The sequence below is a fragment of the Brassica napus genome, chromosome A2, assembly GCF_020379485.1.
Source record: "Brassica napus cultivar Da-Ae chromosome A2, Da-Ae, whole genome shotgun sequence".
Lineage (NCBI taxonomy): Eukaryota > Viridiplantae > Streptophyta > Magnoliopsida > Brassicales > Brassicaceae > Brassica > Brassica napus.
Window position 1 is genome coordinate 971,439 of NC_063435.1, and position 18,490 is coordinate 989,928.

At 35.0% G+C, this 18,490-nt stretch overlaps 4 protein-coding genes across 6 annotated transcripts; 1 reads left to right on the top strand and 3 right to left on the bottom strand.

The window, feature by feature from the left end:
• Positions 1–4: 4 nt before the first annotated feature.
• On the bottom strand, positions 5–1,812 carry LOC106383757 (protein ALP1-like). Its single transcript, XM_013823820.3, has 2 exons — positions 845–1,812; positions 5–700 (listed from the first exon to the last, which is right to left on the bottom strand). The coding sequence occupies exons 1-2, from the start codon at positions 1,724–1,726 to the stop codon at positions 239–241; spliced, it is 1,344 nt and encodes a 447-aa protein (XP_013679274.1). The 5' UTR covers positions 1,727–1,812; the 3' UTR covers positions 5–238.
• A 3,401-nt stretch (positions 1,813–5,213) lies between these two features.
• Positions 5,214–5,963, bottom strand: LOC106416308 (17.6 kDa class II heat shock protein-like). The gene has a single exon (XM_013857170.3). It carries the CDS (start codon positions 5,787–5,789, stop codon positions 5,325–5,327), a length of 465 nt encoding a protein of 154 aa, XP_013712624.1. The 5' UTR covers positions 5,790–5,963; the 3' UTR covers positions 5,214–5,324.
• Positions 5,964–7,901: 1,938 nt separating this feature from the next.
• Positions 7,902–9,540, top strand: LOC106383766 (protein BIG GRAIN 1-like D). Its single transcript, XM_013823826.3, has one exon. The coding sequence runs from the start codon at positions 8,224–8,226 to the stop codon at positions 9,268–9,270; it is 1,047 nt and encodes a 348-aa protein (XP_013679280.1). The 5' UTR covers positions 7,902–8,223; the 3' UTR covers positions 9,271–9,540.
• A 3,805-nt stretch (positions 9,541–13,345) lies between these two features.
• On the bottom strand, positions 13,346–17,110 carry LOC106383774 (mechanosensitive ion channel protein 10). 3 transcript variants are annotated; one of them, XM_013823841.3, is made up of 7 exons: positions 16,958–17,110; positions 16,766–16,842; positions 15,019–16,394; positions 14,819–14,942; positions 14,149–14,442; positions 13,864–14,066; positions 13,346–13,775 (listed from the first exon to the last, which is right to left on the bottom strand). In XM_013823841.3, the coding sequence occupies exons 3-7, from the start codon at positions 16,377–16,379 to the stop codon at positions 13,529–13,531; spliced, it is 2,229 nt and encodes a 742-aa protein (XP_013679295.2). In that variant the 5' UTR covers positions 16,380–16,394; positions 16,766–16,842; positions 16,958–17,110; the 3' UTR covers positions 13,346–13,528. The 3 variants fall into 3 exon arrangements, with proteins under 3 accessions (XP_013679295.2, XP_048603813.1, XP_013679289.2); XM_048747856.1 differs by having other exon boundaries at positions 16,945–16,963; XM_013823835.3 differs by lacking the exon at positions 16,958–17,110 and having other exon boundaries at positions 16,766–16,928.
• Between the last annotated feature and the right edge of the window lie 1,380 nt (positions 17,111–18,490).

Consider the following 18,490-nt stretch of genomic DNA (forward strand, 5'->3'; position numbering starts at 1 on the left):
CAACAATTTAAAATGCGTGCCGTTTCACTGAAGTAGCCAAAAAACAACCTTGTTGGCTCATCTTACATTCCACACTATCAGAATGAAATCTCATTCAGCTATACGATCTTGCTTAGAGTATTACGTATATTAAAATGTTAAGTTTCTTCTACTGCCTCATATACATCTGTGATCTAAACAATACAATATGCATAAACCAAAGAATCAAACTGAGATTATAACATTTCCATAATCATTTTCATAAGAAAGAAGTACCCGCGAGTCCATGATGCAACAGATTATGCGAGATATCATCTCTCGCCTTCATCGCACTAACCGACCTCAATCCATTCTCAGGCAAAACCTCATCATCAACCACATCAACTATCAGCTCCGCCTCCATCTTCTCCTCTCTAATCTCACATATATTATGAAGCACACAGCACGCTCCCAACACCGTAGGCAAATCCTGAAGCTTCACCTCAGTCCTCTTCTGCAGACACGCCCACCTTCCCTTCAACCTCCCAAACGCTTCTTTACCCACTCTCTGCACCTCGCCCATCTTCTCGTTAAACGCGTGCTGCGTCCACGTCAACCCCTGCTGCGCGTACGGAACCAAAACCCAGTCCAACAACGGATGTCCCGGCCCACCAGCGACCCACGAGCCTTTTAAAAGGCCTCCGCTGTTAGCTCTTTGATACAACAGCGACTTCTCCAGCACCTGGTATTAGATCATATATATCGGTTAAGTATTTAACCGGTTGGTTTAGCTTCCTTTTACTGAACCAATGTAATATATATACAATACCGATGTAACAAACTTTAGCTAATTAAAGGTAAAGCTTTAATTGAAAACATTCAATACCTGATCATCAGACATCGACCCGGGCCACCCGATGCACAAGTCAGTAAAAACACCTTTATGATTCACAACGGCTTGGATCGTGATCGAGTAAGAAGTCTTCTGGTTCCTCTCGGTATGTCTTTTATTAAAATAAGCAGCGACACTGATCTTAGGAGCTATGATCGGGACATGAGTCGTGTACATCGAGCCGACAATATTCGGAATACCCGAAACCGCTTCGAACGTTTCTCCAACGCTTCTCAAACCTTCCTCGTGGTCTGGCCACTTGAGGTACTTCGGCATCAGAACGTCTTTGATCGCTTTGCACACCTCGAGGACGAGCTTGTGGCAAGTCGAGATCCCTAAACCGAACTTCTTGGAGACGAGACGCAGCGGCTCTCCCGTCGCTAACCGCCAGACGCAGACCGCGACTCGCTGACGCACGGGAATCGCGTTTCGCAAAGCGGTGTCTTCCTTCGCGACGGCCGAGTTCAGCTCGTCGCAGATTAAGTTAAACGTGGTTTTGGACATCCGAAACGCGTTTTTGAAGTCGTCCTCCGGGTAGTCGAAACGGCTGCGCTCTTCCCACCACGCTCTGCTCCGGTCTTTGACCCATAACCGTCTCTGCTGAACCGGTTCGGATCCGGTTACATCACGTGAGGCACGTGAGGCGGCACGTGACTTCTTACGATTGGTGGTATCTCCGTTTTCCTCATCGGGCATGGTTCTGGCTCTTTTCTGGTCCATCGAGAGCAAGGAAGTGAAGAGGCCCTTGAGGATGTTCTTGGTGTCGTGGGACGACGTCGTTTGAGTGTGGATATCTACCTCGCCGTCGAAGGCATTACAGACTTCTTCTTCTTCTTCCTCCTCGTCGATTGCTTTCTGGAAAACGGCGGCTTTCATTGGAAGTCGTGTTTGTTGTGAGTTTTGCTTCGGACAAAAGGTGTTTTACTTTGGATTGGAGGAGAAGTTTTCTTTTTCTTCTGGTTCATAAATAGAAATATCTCGACAGGTGTGAACACGCAAGTTGACTTTATACTATGATACCTCTTTTTCTTTCTTTTTCCATTAGTATTATTTTATTTCTTAATTGTTTATTACTCATTTTTATTCTTGTTACATTCTTTAGTTGTTTTAAGCTGTTTAGTGATTCAAATATTGAAGCAAACTATGTGAGTACTGTTAAATTTAAATAAAAATAAAAATTGGAAGGAAATGTCTTTGATCATGATCGGCCATACAAACCATTTCCTTCTGATTTTGCGTGCTGCGTGCTTCTATTCAAAAGCAATTTATTGACAAACGTTTTGCAACTGTTTTTGACATTATTTTAGCATGTCTGATAAAAGTACTAGACTTAGCAATTTCCTGTTGAAGGTTTGCCAAACTATATTAGCTAAGAAAATAAAATATTCATACATATACTAGGCTCTACGTGGAGTTGCTAAAATGACGAACCTAAAACAAAGTCTGTTGGAAATCAATTTTTTTTTTAAATTACATTTCATATCAATATTTTGGATAATGTTTATAAAAAAATTATGTTGAAAATATACAGTGAGCACTAAAAAGAAAAGAAAATCGTAGCAATATAGTGATGCTTAGCTGATTCTTACTATAAAAAGTAGATGCAATAATCAAATAATATGTTCTGCTACTTGACAGTGTGAACTAACTACTTTTAAAGAAGTTTTCCTGATATTATTTTATAATAATGCTTATAACTCTAACCAGTTTGTGATTCATCATATTGTGTTTGTAAATATCTCATTTGATAATCGATGTTGAGAAGAGAGGAATAAGACCTAGAACGATACACGTATGATTCCCTCTCAACAGATGTTAACGTTTGGTTTGAGGGAAAAAAGAAGTTATATACACTTGTGGAATGGGGTGTTCAGACACATCTTATAGACGAACCGGATAATGTTTAAATATAAGATCTGAAATGACTGTACCCTGAAGCTATGAGAAAAGGAGTGTGAACACGTCGAGGAAGTATCGGACATGGGTTTCTTTTTTTTTCTTGAGCAACTGGTATAGGTTTCTTTTATAATTGGCGGTGTGGAACGTTAGGTGGCTGATGGAGACTTTTGTTTCTAATAATTTTACCTTTCTTATTTTACTTTTTGAGTTTGCCAGATGAAGGCAATAGTCGTCAGGGGTACTTTAAAAAAAGAAGAAGAAAAATAGTCATCAGGGGATCTCCTAATATTTAAATATGTAGAAGATAACTAACAACTTATATAATGGCCGCTGGAGACTTTGTGTCTCATCATTTTTATTTTCGTATTTTACTTTTGAGTTTGCCAAATGAAGGCAATAGTCATCAGGGATCTCCTAGTATTTAAATATGTATTCATATCTATTAATGAAAAACACACAATAATTTTTTCGCCAAAATTTCAAAATCAAAATTTTTCCATAAATTAAATTTTTCTACAAACCGGTATTTTCTGTTTAAATCGCTGAATCAAGCTTTTCCGCTAAAGGGATAAAACAAATTTTCTTGCTAAAATCACAAAAAATCGTTAAAATTACAAATTTTATTTTCTCGTTAAAACCATAAAAATAAGGTTCTAGTCAAAAAAATTTTTTTTTACAAATTAAGTTTTTTCATCAAAATTACAAAATCAAAAAAACATTCACCAAAGGCGTCGAGGTAATCTTGAGTGTAGTTAAAGCGGCGAGGTAATCTAGAGAAAAGAAAGTCTTCATGATTATTGTGGATAATGCATCATCTGACGACAACATGTACTTTATTCTTAAAAAGCAGTTTCGAAGAGAATTAGTATGCAACCGAAAGTTTTTTATGTAAAATGTGTAGTTCATATTTTGAATTCGATTGTTCAAAATATACCGAACGTGATAGATAAAGCTTTTGAGAAAATCAGAAAAGTATCAAGTTTGTGAAAGTGAGTAAGTCTTATAGTAGTAGGTTTTTTTATATAGTTTGTAATGTACCCTATAGCCAGTCACGGTTTTTCATGGATAGTTGTTCTCAACGAATGCGGTCAATGTTTGTTCACAAATAAGAAATGGTCATCTAGTCATGGATAAATGGACATGATAACAAGTTTTGAATGGACGTAATTCTTAATGAATGCAGCCAATATTTGTCCACAAACAAAATATAGTTATCTAAACGTAGATAAATAAACATGAAGTAGACGTGTAGGTTTATATGTCATCTGATTCTTCTCAAGCAAGTGATGTGTGATGAATACATCACCGGCCGGTCCGGTAAATATAGCATCTTCTTCACATCGGAGGAGTGCGGTGAACACAGAGTTAACAATCTTGTATGTCTCGTTTGTTTGCTTTCGTTCTTGATTGGTCTTAGATCGATTCACAAATCCAAGTAGGGAATCGTAACAAGACTAATCGACAGACAATTCTATTCTAAAAAGACTAAGTTAAGGTTTATTGGAAGTATGTCTTATTGGGGAAGTCAAAACTTGTAATGTCTACGTACAGTTGATCAGTCTATTCCACATAAAAACCACCAAGTGATGCTTTCCTTCACAAAATTAAGTAATACAAGTAGTATACACATTTGAACTGAATGGTAACTGTTAGCAAAATGAATAAATAAGTTAATAAAAAGAGATATGGTTATGAATCGAACATGTTCTGATATAAATTAATAAATGAATAAATAATAATTCTAAATTTTTCATGTAAATATTTTACTAAAATCACAAAATAATATTTTTATATAAATACAAATAAAAATTTATTTTATATTCACAATAAATTTTATTTCTATTTTTTTTAAGCATTTTAACATATTTTAATAATACATAGTAAAATTATATACAAAATTAGTCATATATGACGAACAAACGAACCTCTTAAAAACAGAAATATATGAATTTTTCTTATAAGTAATAACTTTATAAAATTAATAAAGTCCTATAGTCCAAACATTATTATTAGTTTATAGAATTTTTACTTTTATTAATCTTTGAACTTTGAAAAGATAGAACACATCCTCAAACTTGGTACGTATGTTAGAACTCGCGAAGATTTTAATAAAACTGTTAACAGTTTCATAAATTACTTCGATTAGAATTTAAGGTACTTGAGACATAGCTCGTGTGAGGAACCTGAGAAGATATACCTCTGCAATACTGCTTAAATTTTTTTCCAAGTATCCCAAGCCTATAAAATACCCAAACTAATTCTCAAATGGATCCTAAGGTGATCACATGATGAAAACTGTTTAAACATCCATCTATTTTCACATTGCAATTGTTGTTGTCGTTCAATATCCATCTTATACATGCTTCCATTGTGTTACCATTCGTGATCCCATAGCTATTTCTTGTACTTCAGGACGGTAGATGCTTAAAACCGACCACGTTAATTAAAATAACAAAAAAAAAAAAATTAAAACAGAGCAGACACTTTTATTACATCTTAGATCACACAGCACGCAGTCCCTCACATTCCCATTACATTCAGACCCGAGAACCAAACACACATATCATCAACAAACTCAAGCCACTTTGACCTGAATAGTCTTTGGTTTCTTAGGCTCACGAGGAGGAAGCTTCTCAACAGTCACCTTCAAAACCCCATCATGACAAACAGCAGAGATCTTCTCCAAATCCGCATTCTCAGGCAGCTGAAACTTCCTCATAAACTTACCCATTCTCCTCTCCATCCTCACGTACTTCACGCCTTCGCTCTCCTTGTTCTCCCTCTGCCTCTCTCCACTCACCACAAGCACATTCTCGTTCTCCACCTGAACCTTGATCTCGTCTCCTTTGATCCCAGGCATGTCCACCACGAATACGTACGCGTTCGGATGCTCGATCACGTCGCCTGGTGTAGCCGCCATGGCCTTTGCGTCCCGCATGTATGCTCGAGAGGGGTTGTTGCGGCTCTTCTCGTTGTGTTCCTCGGGGACTTCGAGCATGTCTTCGAGGATTGAGATTATAGGGAACCTTCCAAAATCCATTTGTTTCACTTGTTGTGTTTGCGTTCTTTATTTCTTGATTTCTTCTTCTTTGATTTTTTTTTGTTTTTGATGGAGATTGTTTGAGACTTTGTGGGATTTAAATAGGAGTGGAGATGGATTTTTCTAGAGAGATGTAGACTGACCGAACATTGTGTCTGATATTTTTCAGTTTGGAGTTGTTCGGGAGGCATCTTGATCGTTCTGGCTTTGTGAAAAATCATAACTCGTTTGGATAAATGTGGGCCATCTCTATCTATGTTGATTTTGTATCTGTATGGGCCTTTGAATCAGTATTACTAAGGCCCATCCGTTTTCAAATAGAAAAATTAATTTGTCCGGTTTGGTTCAGTTTTGTGGAAAATATATTGGTTAATGCCTTAATGGTGATTATTAGAAAAACTATGGTTGTATTAAACGAATTCCATGAATTTTCCAAACTTTGGAATAGCTTCATTTTCAGAATTGTTTTAGTCTTCCTTGATATAACTTAGTAATATGATTTTTTTATTAAAAGTTTTGGAACTTTCGATTAAACGTAAAATTTTAGAACTTTCTATGATTTCTTTTTCTGGAGATACATTAATGCTTGAAAAAAGAAGAAGAAGAAATATCAACAGCAAAGTTACAAAAAAAAAGAATTAACAACTTGATTAGTGTTAAGGTAACTTCTTCTAATTATACTCAACCTTTTCATCACATAATAACATTGAAGTAATATGTAATGTAAATTTGTGACAAAAAAAAAAAATATGTAATGTAATTATTCAGATGAGAAGGAACAAATCATTATAAAAAAAATGCTATAGATATACATTCATTCTTACCATCTTTTCAAAATGGATACAAGTGGATAAAAGAAAAAGATTTGAAAATGATATAACACAAGGCCTTGTCAGGCTCTACTTGATTATAAGATGATCCATGGGGAGAGATTGTTGAAATGATAAAATGACAGTTAAGAGGGGTTACAAAAACATTCACAGCGAGTTCTCGTCTTTGGAGGAGACACATGGCCCAAGCCTATAAGGGTAGACTGGTCCATCAGACCATCACCCTCTCTACCTCTCTCTCTGTGAAAGAACAAGTACCGTACGCGTGTGGCGAAGAGGCCCGATCGTGCGAGGGTCACATAAAGAAGAACATAGCAATGCTTCACGTGGCAGGTCACGTGTAGGACCCCACACAGACACAGTTGAGCTTCACCGCGTGAATGAATCTTTCCTCTCTCTTTTCTTTTTTGTGTCAGCTCTTATTGTCTCTCCCTGAACAGCTGAATCTCTGACTCCCCCGTGCGAATTTTTTCTTTCACTTTAGTTTCTGTTTTTCTCTCGCACACATCCCTATAACTGAATAGTTTGTTGGATTCTATTGCAAGATTCTTTTCCATTAAACATTAATACTGTAAGATTTCAACATTGTAATTTTGCTTTTTCAACGGCATTCATTCTCCTAGAATGTGGATACTGACACAACAGTGACATTCATATAGATCCCATTAATATACAGTATGTCATGCATTATTCTTCTATTTTTGTACAAGCTAATATTGATGTCATGATGAGATCGATAACATAAAATGGAAAACATTGGCCAAAGTGTGATAAAGATATATAATGGAAATAAGAAGACATAAGTGTTGATGAAATGAGGAACAATGGAGGAACAAGAAGGGAAATGAAGCATGTGAGATAACTGAAAAAGACGCAAAACAAGTTATGTTCCTTAACCTGTCCTTGTCTAGACAACCCAATGTACAAATATGGGTGTAGCCCTGCAAGAGAGACTTTGCTTTAATTTAAGCTAAACATACAACAATATTATTGTTAACCAAGAGCTTGCTTAATTTTAAATCACATCCTTTCCCAAAACCCACCTAAGTTTGAGACCTCTCTAGACAATTTGAACAATCCGTTATGTTTTTTTTTGGTATATGGCTACATTTTTGTTTTTGATTGAATAATTTTTTTTGATCCAACAATCATGTATTATTCCCTATGGCCAAATGTAGACTATGTTAAATTATTTTCTTTTTGAGAAAGTAAACTCCTCACCACAAGACTTGAACTTCTAATTTTTTTTACTCTACTAACTAATCCAAGAGTTTTAGATACCAAAACATGTTATCTTTGTAATGTAGATGAGTGTAATTTTCATTGTAATTTTTTGAGGTACATGCATATATACCTAAAAACAATTGAAAAATGCACTTGTGCGGTGGTCCAACCGGTAAATTATACGTGAATAACACGCGCCAAGATGGCCATTTATATATAAGCCACCTCGCTCCCCCTCTATTGTGTCTCATTCGTCGTCTTCTTCTACAACTTCCGAGAAAGGAAACAAACACCAAAACAGTTTAAAGACATTAACAATCTCTTTCTTCTTTTGTCTCTTCTTCTTCCTCCTAAAATTCCAAAGTTTCTCAGACCAAACCATGCATAGATCCAAAACCCAATCTAGAAACCCGTCCTTCTCCTCCACTCTCCTCGACGAAATCTACAACTCCATCGACCCCAAAACCCAAAAAACCCAACCTTTTCTAAACTCTCTCAACACCGCCAAGAAACAGAGCATCAGCGTAAACAGAGGAAGAGATCGGCTATTCGGCTCTATGTCGTCTTCCTCCGACTCCAACTCCAGCATCTTCTCGTCTTCCGACACCGAACTAACTCACCCTAAGAAGACAACGTCCTCACGGCCCTTGTGTTTCGGTCCTTCAAAGACAACAAAACCGAGAAAAACAGAGGATAAAGCTCTGTTTCGCCAAAACAGAGCAAAAACAGAGGATAAAGCTCTGTTTCGCCAAAACAGAGCAACACGTGTGTCCGACGACTACGATTACGCCTCCGACGCTCCCAAGATCACGAGGTACGACGAGGATTGTGAGAATACAAGAACCAGAAGGTACACGAGTAAGCTCAAAACTCCAGCTTCGCCTGGTGTACGGATCGTTAACTTCATCAACTCTCTGTTCAGCAACAACGGTTCTTCTAAACAATCCTCCTCTGCGGTTAAGAGTTATCCGAGGAAGACGAGCTATGACGTTACTAAACCGACGTGTTCTTCAGCTTCTTCCTTCTCAAGGTCTTGTCTGAACAAAGCCTCCGAGAAACCATCTGACCGTATCAAACGGAGCGTCAGGTTTTCTCCGGTCAATGTGATCGTCACCGCGGAAGAAGAAGAGGAAGATTATCTGAGCAACGGTTACATAAGAAAGTCGGTGAAGAAGAATGTGGAAGATGGAGGGAGGAGATCAGTGGAGGAGATTGCTAGAGAGTTTCTGAGAGATTATCACAAGAACCATGAGAACGGTATGGTCAAGAGTAATGACTTTGAGGATTATGAAGATGATGATGATGATGTTGTAAGTGATTCGAGTTCTGATCTGTTTGAGCTGGATTTAGCTGGGAGTCATCATCATAATCTGTATGGAGACGAACTTCCTGTGTATGAAACCACTTTTGCGGGTTTGATCTTGTGAATCTTTTTTTTTTCTTTATTTTGTAACTTTTTATTAGGCTTTCGTTTTTTTTTATGTTTTAAGATCATGTGATTCTTCACATGTGTTTGGTTTTGTAACTATATGTCGTGTTATAAATTTTGCGTTTGTAAAAATTTGATTCAAAACCAAACGATAGTAATCTAGTGAATAGAGAAAGAATTTGAGGCAAAACATTAGGTTATGGATTAAAGTTCTGTCATGAACTAAATTATTATCATTTCAAATAAAGAAGTTATGTTTTAGGTCTCATTACAAAATCTTGTAATTAAACTATTCGTAAGTACTATCTCTTTACATAAACTATTGGCAAGTACTATCTCTTTAATAAATTAGTTGGATCTTGGTATAGACATATCCTAACTTAATAAAAAAAAATTGTTCCTATCATATTTCTCATAATGTCTTTTTAATCTTTTCAATTGTTGTATTAACTATTAAAAGTAGAAAATTATAAAAATAAACATTAACTATTTCTAGTTTTCTACCAGACAAAAATGGTTAGATCTAGATGTAGTTCGACATGCGTTTGTTCGGTTCATTAGCAAAGGATGGGGTGTTATCCCCCTCCATGCTGAATTTCACATGCTGTTATGTGGCCCATGATGACCATATTGCAGTTGGGATATACTTCAATGAGTCTTGAAACGGACGGTCTTAACTTGTTATTGAGATTGAAAACCCGTGACAACATCATCTTGACATCTACATATTGAAACAAATAGCCATTGTAAAAGTAGATAATTTTTGACAATGATATCGTCGAGGGGATCCGTTACGTGCAAAGCAAAATGATTTCTGGAGGATTATATGATCATTTATATATAAAGTAGTTGGTGATCCCAAAGGGAAAAAAAACAAGCTACCAACTTTCTCTTTTTCTATGGATCTATCACATGCTTTAATCAAATGCTTTAAACTCAAATTTTAATGAATGCAAACACTTTTAAATGTGAACTAATCTTTTCACCTCTTTAAACTTTAGTCATCTAGCATCTACCAGAAAAAAACTCATAGATAAGGCTTTACGGTATAATGGTAATTTAGAGTAGCACAACTAAAAAATACTTGGTCACCATTAAAAATTATGATGTGCATATAGCAACAGATCAGTGTTTCAAAATGAAAACATTGGTTAAAATTCAAGTGTTTCATGTATAATGTACGTTTATTTTTTCTTAGAAACTCTCTTAAATACTTGTCTAAACATTTGTTTTGGTCTTTCTAAATGCTTACAATACTAACATGTAGTTACTATACCAAGTAGTATACATGGTATCTTCTATATTAAAGTAGTTTTTGTATTTTGCTACAAAGGGATAATCTTACTAATCTTTTTAAATTTAATTAGTATATGTGTATAGCTTATATAAGCTTTTGTTATACTATTAACTATATATAATTATATATTTTTAAATAACTAATTCAATATTTATGCCCTGTTACAAAAAACCTAAATCAATTTTTAGAAACTAAAGAGTACAAAGGTTACATATAAAATATCAAAATGATTGAGATGACCACTCTTTCCTAACTTCTTGCATATAATTTATTTTAGTTATTTGGTAAACTTTTTACATAGTTTCGTTAGATAAAATCCAGCTTCAAATACAAAATGTCTGTAAAGTACCACAAGGATATATGTAAAATATATAAAGCGTGTTAGTTAATAAAACATGGAATCAATCATACATGAAAGTGTTTGTTGTGTATAAAAAGCAAAGAAAGAGGCAGTATCCGAGAAATTCGATATCCAAATGAGAAGCAAAGGATGATTGAAGCAGATCGTGAATGGACATATTAAAGCTTAATAAAATTGCATAACAAATAAAGAAAGTGTAGTTTTAAAATAAAGTGAAAGGGTTTGTAGCGATGGATGAACATGAAGTACTGATGCTTCCATGGGAATAGAGAAAGTGGAGAGCTTTTGCTTTACTTCTCTTTTCCACTTTGATCATCTTTAAAAGTTCCGATTACAATCTTCTCCATTACACTCTCAACAATAAACAAATATATCACACGCACGGTCGCACGTACGCATGGCCCATTTTCAGTCCATGTCAAGTCATTTTGATTTATCTTTTTATTATTGAGTTTGGTTACTTTTAGTTTAAATATTGCTCTGCAATGTTAGCTTTATCATGTAGTATGATTTTTGACGATATTTTGCTGATATCAATGTAATATCTTTGATTCGGAAATTTTGGTGGTGTGAAGAAGTTTTGAATTTCAAAGTTACATGTACTTGCTTAACCTTTATAAATTTAAAGATTTGTATCTTATATAAGTAATCTTTTCCAGTGAATAAATGTGAAAAATAAAAGAATGAATCAGCAGACTTATCAACCACAAGGGGTTTTAAGCACCAAATTGAACTGAGTATATGAAAAAAAATTTAAGTGTCAATTTTAAATTATATATGTTATTTTACGAATTAATATAAAATATATGAATCTAAGATCATATCGTTGATGATAAAATCATAATATTAATTATTAAAATTATTTATCAGATCAATGCATTTTACAATTAATTTAAGCTGAAAATAAATAAAATTTGCATTGTAATTTTAAAGTGACATTTTTTGTGTAACAAAACAAAAATGTTAGATGTCGACTCTAAATCTTAAAGTTACAATTATATTTCTAATCAAATTTATAAGACATGTTTATTTAGAAAACGAACAATTAAACTTCACACTCCAAACTCCAAACCCATGCATGTCTCATCTTCTCTAATAAATTGTATCTTGTCGCTCCTGATAATATTCTTTAACTTAAGTACTTTAATTGAAATTATTATAGATTTATCATTGAAATTGTGAGAAGAGTTATATATATATGGTTGATTTCTATATCTTGACAAATGGTACTTTTGCCATAACAACTTGCTAATAAGAAATAGTTCGATGATTATATATATTAAAGCGTATTTCTATTCTATTACGCGGATGATTAAATTATACCATTGCCCAAATCAACAACTAAGTATAGTTAACGAAGTATACAATCTTAAAACAACGATCGTGCAATGTATTTGTATACAACAATACTCCCTCTAAATCCTAATGATTGCACATAATACGTAACAAATTAAGTAAATTATGCTCTATTGAGATTATTGGATGACCGCGGATATACGCGAATAATTGTATACAGATACATACTCATTCTGCATTGATACCACATGTGACTTGTAAGCGTAATAACGCTCTTTTTTTTTTTTGGTAAAATCGTAATAACGCTCTTGTTAATTATTGAGAAAGTATTATTGCTAGTGAAACCATGAAATCAAAATTTCGAGTGTATACAATTCTTGAAACTTAATGCAGTTTTTAAAAATCTCAATGTTTTTTCTAAATCTCAATGTTTGTTTCGTCAATAGTGGTGGAGGATATTTATCAAATGTTTAAATACTGATATAGTTTAAAATAAATTGTTGTGCATGCCTGCATGGTATATGCCTCTATGTGTAGTATATATATATATATGTATTCTGATTAATTAATTATGAGTTTGAAGCTTTGATCGAACAACCTTATATTTAATAGAGTAATTAAATGAAGAGCTAATAATATTCTATATGTGCCATTAAAGAAACAAAAAAGGTTCTATCAGAGTGCTTAGCACGATCTGCATAGTTTTGTATGACTATGGCCAAAGCGACGTGTCCCTCGAGCATGAAATGAAGTTCAAAGATGACCATATGATTACTTTGCATTACTTAATACTTAGCTAATCATGCAAAGAAGATTATATATGCATGTATTAATATAATCTTCTTTTTTTTTTGAAAAATGTTTATATATATATATATATGGTGAGATTAATTTAAACAAATTCTTAATTACTACTATCATTAGTTGGAGATCTTTCGATTTTAGTGTCATCAAGTTTAATTTCGAGCATATAGTCATTAACAAACTAGGCTTTCTTCATAATTGCTATATTTATTCTAAGATCAGTGTTTTATACGAATAATGTTTGCATTGGTAATCATAAGAAGTCTTTAATGAGTCCATGTCAAAAGTATTGGTTAGAAATCATGTAGACTGTAGTAAGCTTGAAAGATTTGTGAATGTAATGCCAAATAAAAATAATAAATCTGTAACAACTTCCAATTCATTAGAACTTGGAATAATGATTTCATCTTCTAATCTAAAAGTGTAGATAAAACAGCACGAGCAACATTTGATAATAGTATCATAAATAATCGGTTTCGTATAAACCAAACCAGTTTTTCAAATTTTGTCGAGCTTGGTGAGATGGACTTGTTGAGGAAGTAGAGTGTAATCAATGTGAAGATCCTCCAACATTTTCTTAATAGCCAAAGACTGTTCAGTTCTTCTGATATTCCTCTCTCTGTATTCCTGAAACGTGATGGTGTGGTTGCTGTACAAAGCCATCTTCAGCTTGTTCATGTCCTCTATCTGCTTAACCACCACCGTGTGTATCGGTGACCAATGCTGCGGATTCTGCTCCAAGTAACTGATTGTTTCCACACAACAAACCAAATCAAGAACTCTTTCAAGATGTGATCTAGAACAGTTTCAAATGAGTGAAGGGTGATACTTACTCAGCGATTCTTTCTTTGAGATGTGCTATCTTTGAGACTGGTGTTGAAAACGCGATAGAGAACTCCACTGTTTCTCCCATATCTGGACTTCTAAAGTAGTTGCTTATCGGTTTAGTGGCCAAAACAGAGTTTGGATAATACACTTTCTCGTTGTCAAGCTTCAAGAACACCGTCGATAACAGATTCATTTCTTCAACCAGCATCTGAAAAGAACCACAAGAATGTGAAATGAAGTTACAGAGACATGTAGTAATAATGAAACGGATCTTGGGTGGTGAGGTTTACCGGGACACCGTCGACAACGCAACGATCACCTACATCATAAGGATGCATAACGAAGACAAACACAATGGATTCAAAGAGATTCTTGCAAGTGCTTCCGATTATAAAAGCCAGAGCCACGAGTTGAGTGGAGAAGAACAGCAAAACCTTAGTGGTTGCTACTTCTAGAAGCAGCAGCCAAATGACAACAGTAATCACGATCAATATCGCTGTCACAAGTTTGTTTAACTGCTTAACAGCAGTTTTCGTGTCGTTTAAGGAATGCGCTAGAGCTTTCCTGCTATTGTACACCTTAACCTGATCAAATAGCAACACACAACACACACAGGTGGTCTAAATCAAGAAACACAGACTGATAATCTCTAAGAACAAAAGAGTGTAAAAGTGCAGAGCCGGTCTAATAGCATGTTCAAGTGGAGCGGTCAAACATAATTAGAGTCTAAAAATAAAAAATAAAAAATATTTCAAAAATATATACATGGTGTAAAACTTGAAGTTTGTAAATATACTGTTAAATTTAGAGCTTATAATTTCAAAGAAACATCAAACATATAAGTAGACCTCTTGACTTAAACTATTTCATTAAATCATTAAATATAAAGTTAATATTTTTTTGAACAGAACCTAGAAATAATTTGAAACCGTAGTGTGAAAGTGTTTGAGGAGACTTTACCACCCATTCAGTGAAAGCTTTTCTGGTGATTCTCCCGGTCTCAGCAGCGCCGTCAAACAAAGGAAACACAAGATCAACCTCTTCCTTAATCATGAACCTAAGCAAATCTTCTTCCTCTATGTAACTGAAACAATAACCATTAAAGAATATTGAGCATCATATCTAAAGCATATGAAAAATATTGTTAATTAATCTCTCACCTGAAGCAAGGCTGAGCAACATTTCTAAAGACATGATAAGCAGCAGCCAAAGCCTCCATCTCACTAGTAATCTCTCCTCTATCAGCTTGCTCTTTCCCATCTCCATGTGCTTGTTCATCCAACGTGTCAGAGATCGTAGAAAGACCCGAAGTCCTAACAGCTTCCACCAAAACACGCATCGTCCAAGCAGAAACTTTCTCTCGCTTCATCTTGTGAACCTTCCCCATATCAATCACTTTCTTCTCTTTAACCTCTCCCTTCTTCACCACGCTAGCGAAACTCAACTGCCCAGTTCTCGGCTCACGCCCCACCCTCTCCGCCTCTTCGATAAGCGGAGGACCAGAGAGCGTTTGCAGAACGTACTGGTGGAAAACAGAATCTTGAATCCTGTCGAAGAAGTTCACAACGTTGAAACTCGCTGCTAGGATCTTTAACAAGAGTGTTTTCACCAGCCAAAGGAATGATCCCGTGAGAAGGGTGATAAGCGTTCTTGTTATAGCGTTGAGGATCTTCGTGGCTGCATGGGATCTATCCACGTCGTGGTTGAATAGAAACACCCATGCAACGAGTATCAAACTAAGCCATATGAAGACTTGGACGCTCTTCTTTAACCCATGCACGAAGTACAACACTTTTCTCCGTAAAAGAAAGTTTGTTTCTATGAGGAACACAACCACACGCATGAACCAGTTCGTCACCAGCATTCCGCTGAAGATAACCATCACAAGCACACACCATTTCCACACTTGTAGCCCCCAGAAGTTATGGCGTTTCACGGCATCAATGGTTAAACTAGCAACCAAAGAGCTTAAAATCACCACAAAGAAAGCTAGCTCTAACAACGCCAACGCACTTATCTTTCTCCTCATCTCTTTACTCAGCTTCACCTTTTTGTAGATCTCTTCATCTTCATCTTTCTCAACCTCAACAGCTTTACTCGGAGTTAACGGTGTTGTTGAGCCGACACTCCTTGTTGATCTGTTGTTAGGGGAAGCTCTACTAAAGGAGAAAGCAGCACCAAGTTGTTCCTTGACTTCCTCCTCTAAAATATTTGTGTCTACAGGAAGAGATGGTTCCACAAACCGGGACTTTGGTTTGGAGTAAACCGACCTTGCAAAAGACCTCCTCTGAGTTAGACCGTCGTAGCTTGGATTTGGAGGTCTAGGAGGCTTGTTTGGACTACTGACTAGCTTAGAGATTTCAGGAGAGGGGGTTTTATTGATGGGCATTGCTTTTTCAGATTCTGGTGAAGCCATCTTTGAAGAAACCCTTGATGCTTCCTCACCTGAGACATTGATAACAACATCTCTTCCTCCATTGCTACTCCTTGGCTCTGCCATTCCAGTGCTACTAGCATCCATTTGACAACAGTGGCTCTGAATTTTTTTTTCCAAAACAAGAGTAAGAACAGTGTGGAGGTGAAGAGTACCAGTTTTTTTTTTCTTAGCAAAAGAAAATAGTTCCAGTTTTTGAGCTAGACTTGTAAATATTAAGAGTTTGATTTATCAGAGGCTTGTAAAACAAAATGAGCTTATGGACAAGATACTCAGGCTCTTGCTCTTAGTTTTTGAAGAAATTAATATATCGAATATAAACACTAATTAAGTTAAGCAGAGATGTGTAACAAAGTCAATGGATTTACACAAGAAGAGTATCAAGAGGACCCATCGTTAATCCCTACTAAATCTATAAGTAAGATCTAAAAACAAATAATAAATCTATACTTCCCTAGTAAGAATAAGGTTACCAGTAGTGAGGTACAAAAAATCTTCTTCGTCTTCTGCTGTGAGTATAGCAATCAGCTCATTCTTGAGAAGAAAACCCCTGAAAAGAGCAAAAGATAAACTGAGATCTTAGGAGATAGTACACACCAGGACCAATTTTAAGGAGAATAGTTCAAACATTTGGTAGATAAGAAAGTCCTACAGATAGTAATGACCTGAACAAAAGAAGAAAAACAAATGATTGATAGCAGTGGGGAAAGGTTTGTCTCAGAAAAGGCTAAAACCCAGAAGCCAACAAAAACGAAAAGCCAAATATAATACTATAAAAAATAACAAAACATGGAAAGATGAAAGAGAAATGAGTTTGAGAAGAAGATCTTACATGAACAAACCACTTAATGAATGGAGTAGTTAATTTTACCTTTAAATGCCGCCCCAAAGAATGAGAGCGAGAGATAAGACTTTACAAGCCTACGAATAAATAAACTTTTCAGACCACTCTCTGTCTCTATCAATCATCAATTTCCATTACGTCGTTAGCTGTTTGTTTTTAATCATTCGAGTAAATTATTAACGAGTGTGTATGGCATGTCTAATATATCTATTGGGCGCCAAGAGTTCATTAATTTGACTAATTGTAGTCGTCCCTCCACCAACCAATTTTCCAAGTCGTTAAAACTGGAGACAAAATATAATTCCAACGAACCCAGCGGCTGTGGTCTATAGGGGTAAAGAGGACGGTGGTCGAAGTTAATTGATGACTCTATGTTCCCTCTTAAACTTACACACATGTTACATCAGTTGGTTTTGAACCTGAATTGTATGTCTAAGGCCCGGAATACACATGTTATATAAATAAAGAAAACACAATTCCAACGTCGTCATCGTACAAACATTACAATTAACAAACATTTTTATTTTTTATCTCCAGCAAAAAAATACTTGGTTTTTAATCGAAGTATATAACATGTTCGAATTATCATGCGATTCCTACTTTCCTAGTCCTATGTACAGTGTACTCAACTGCCTACAAAAATATATTTCCTCTGTTTTTTTTTATTGTAATTAGTTTAAGCAAAATTTGTTTGTTTCAAAATATAAATAGCTTTCATAATTTTAAGTAACTTTTACTTTTATTAGGTATAGTGTTACTAATCAAATAATATATACTTATTTATGATTAGTTTTTTTTTGAGCATTTTATGATTAGTTTAAGAGAAAAAGACCAAAATAGCACTAAATCAAGTTTTTGTTCCCAAACTAGCACTCAAGGTCAAAAGTCACAAAAATAACACTCAAGGGGTGGGGTTTAGGGTTTAGAATTTAGGGTTTAGAATTTAGAGTTTAGGTTTTAGGGTTTAGAGTTGAGAAGTAAGGTTTTGGGGATAAGATTTCAAATTTTGAAAAATAAAAAAAAATTAAATTTTTCAAAAAATAAAATGCTATTTTGGTCATTTTAGTTTTTGAGTACTATTTTTGTGATATAAACTTAGAAATGTGCTATTTTGGAGATTTGCCCTTAGTTTAACTACACCTAATTTATATATTAAATGTTACTTTTGAAAAAATTAATAATTTTTTTAATATTTGTGCATTCATCTAAAACTACTTAGAATAAAAAGAGGGAGTAAACCTTTCTTGTTAAAACTGTAGCTACGTACATCAAATGTCGAAGACTCATCGAAAAGAAAGCGGGTTTTATTAAAATGTGTTAAACGGACTTTAATAAACTAAATATTGGTACATAT

Coding starts and splice junctions, on each gene's coding strand:
- LOC106383757 (XM_013823820.3), bottom strand. CDS start 1,726: ATGAAAGCCGCCGTTTTCCAGAAAGCAATCGACGAGGAGGAAGAAGAA. Junction 701..844: donor GGTCGATGTCTGATGATCAG/GTATTGAATGTT, acceptor ATCTAATACCAG/GTGCTGGAGAAGTCGCTGTT.
- LOC106416308 (XM_013857170.3), bottom strand. CDS start 5,789: ATGGATTTTGGAAGGTTCCCTATAATCTCAATCCTCGAAGACATGCTC.
- LOC106383766 (XM_013823826.3), top strand. CDS start 8,224: ATGCATAGATCCAAAACCCAATCTAGAAACCCGTCCTTCTCCTCCACT.
- LOC106383774 (XM_013823841.3), bottom strand. CDS start 16,379: ATGGATGCTAGTAGCACTGGAATGGCAGAGCCAAGGAGTAGCAATGGA. Junction 14,067..14,148: donor GCGTTGTCGACGGTGTCCCG/GTAAACCTCACC, acceptor GGTTCTTTTCAG/ATGCTGGTTGAAGAAATGAA. Junction 13,776..13,863: donor CTCAAAGAAAGAATCGCTGA/GTAAGTATCACC, acceptor GGAAACAATCAG/TTACTTGGAGCAGAATCCGC.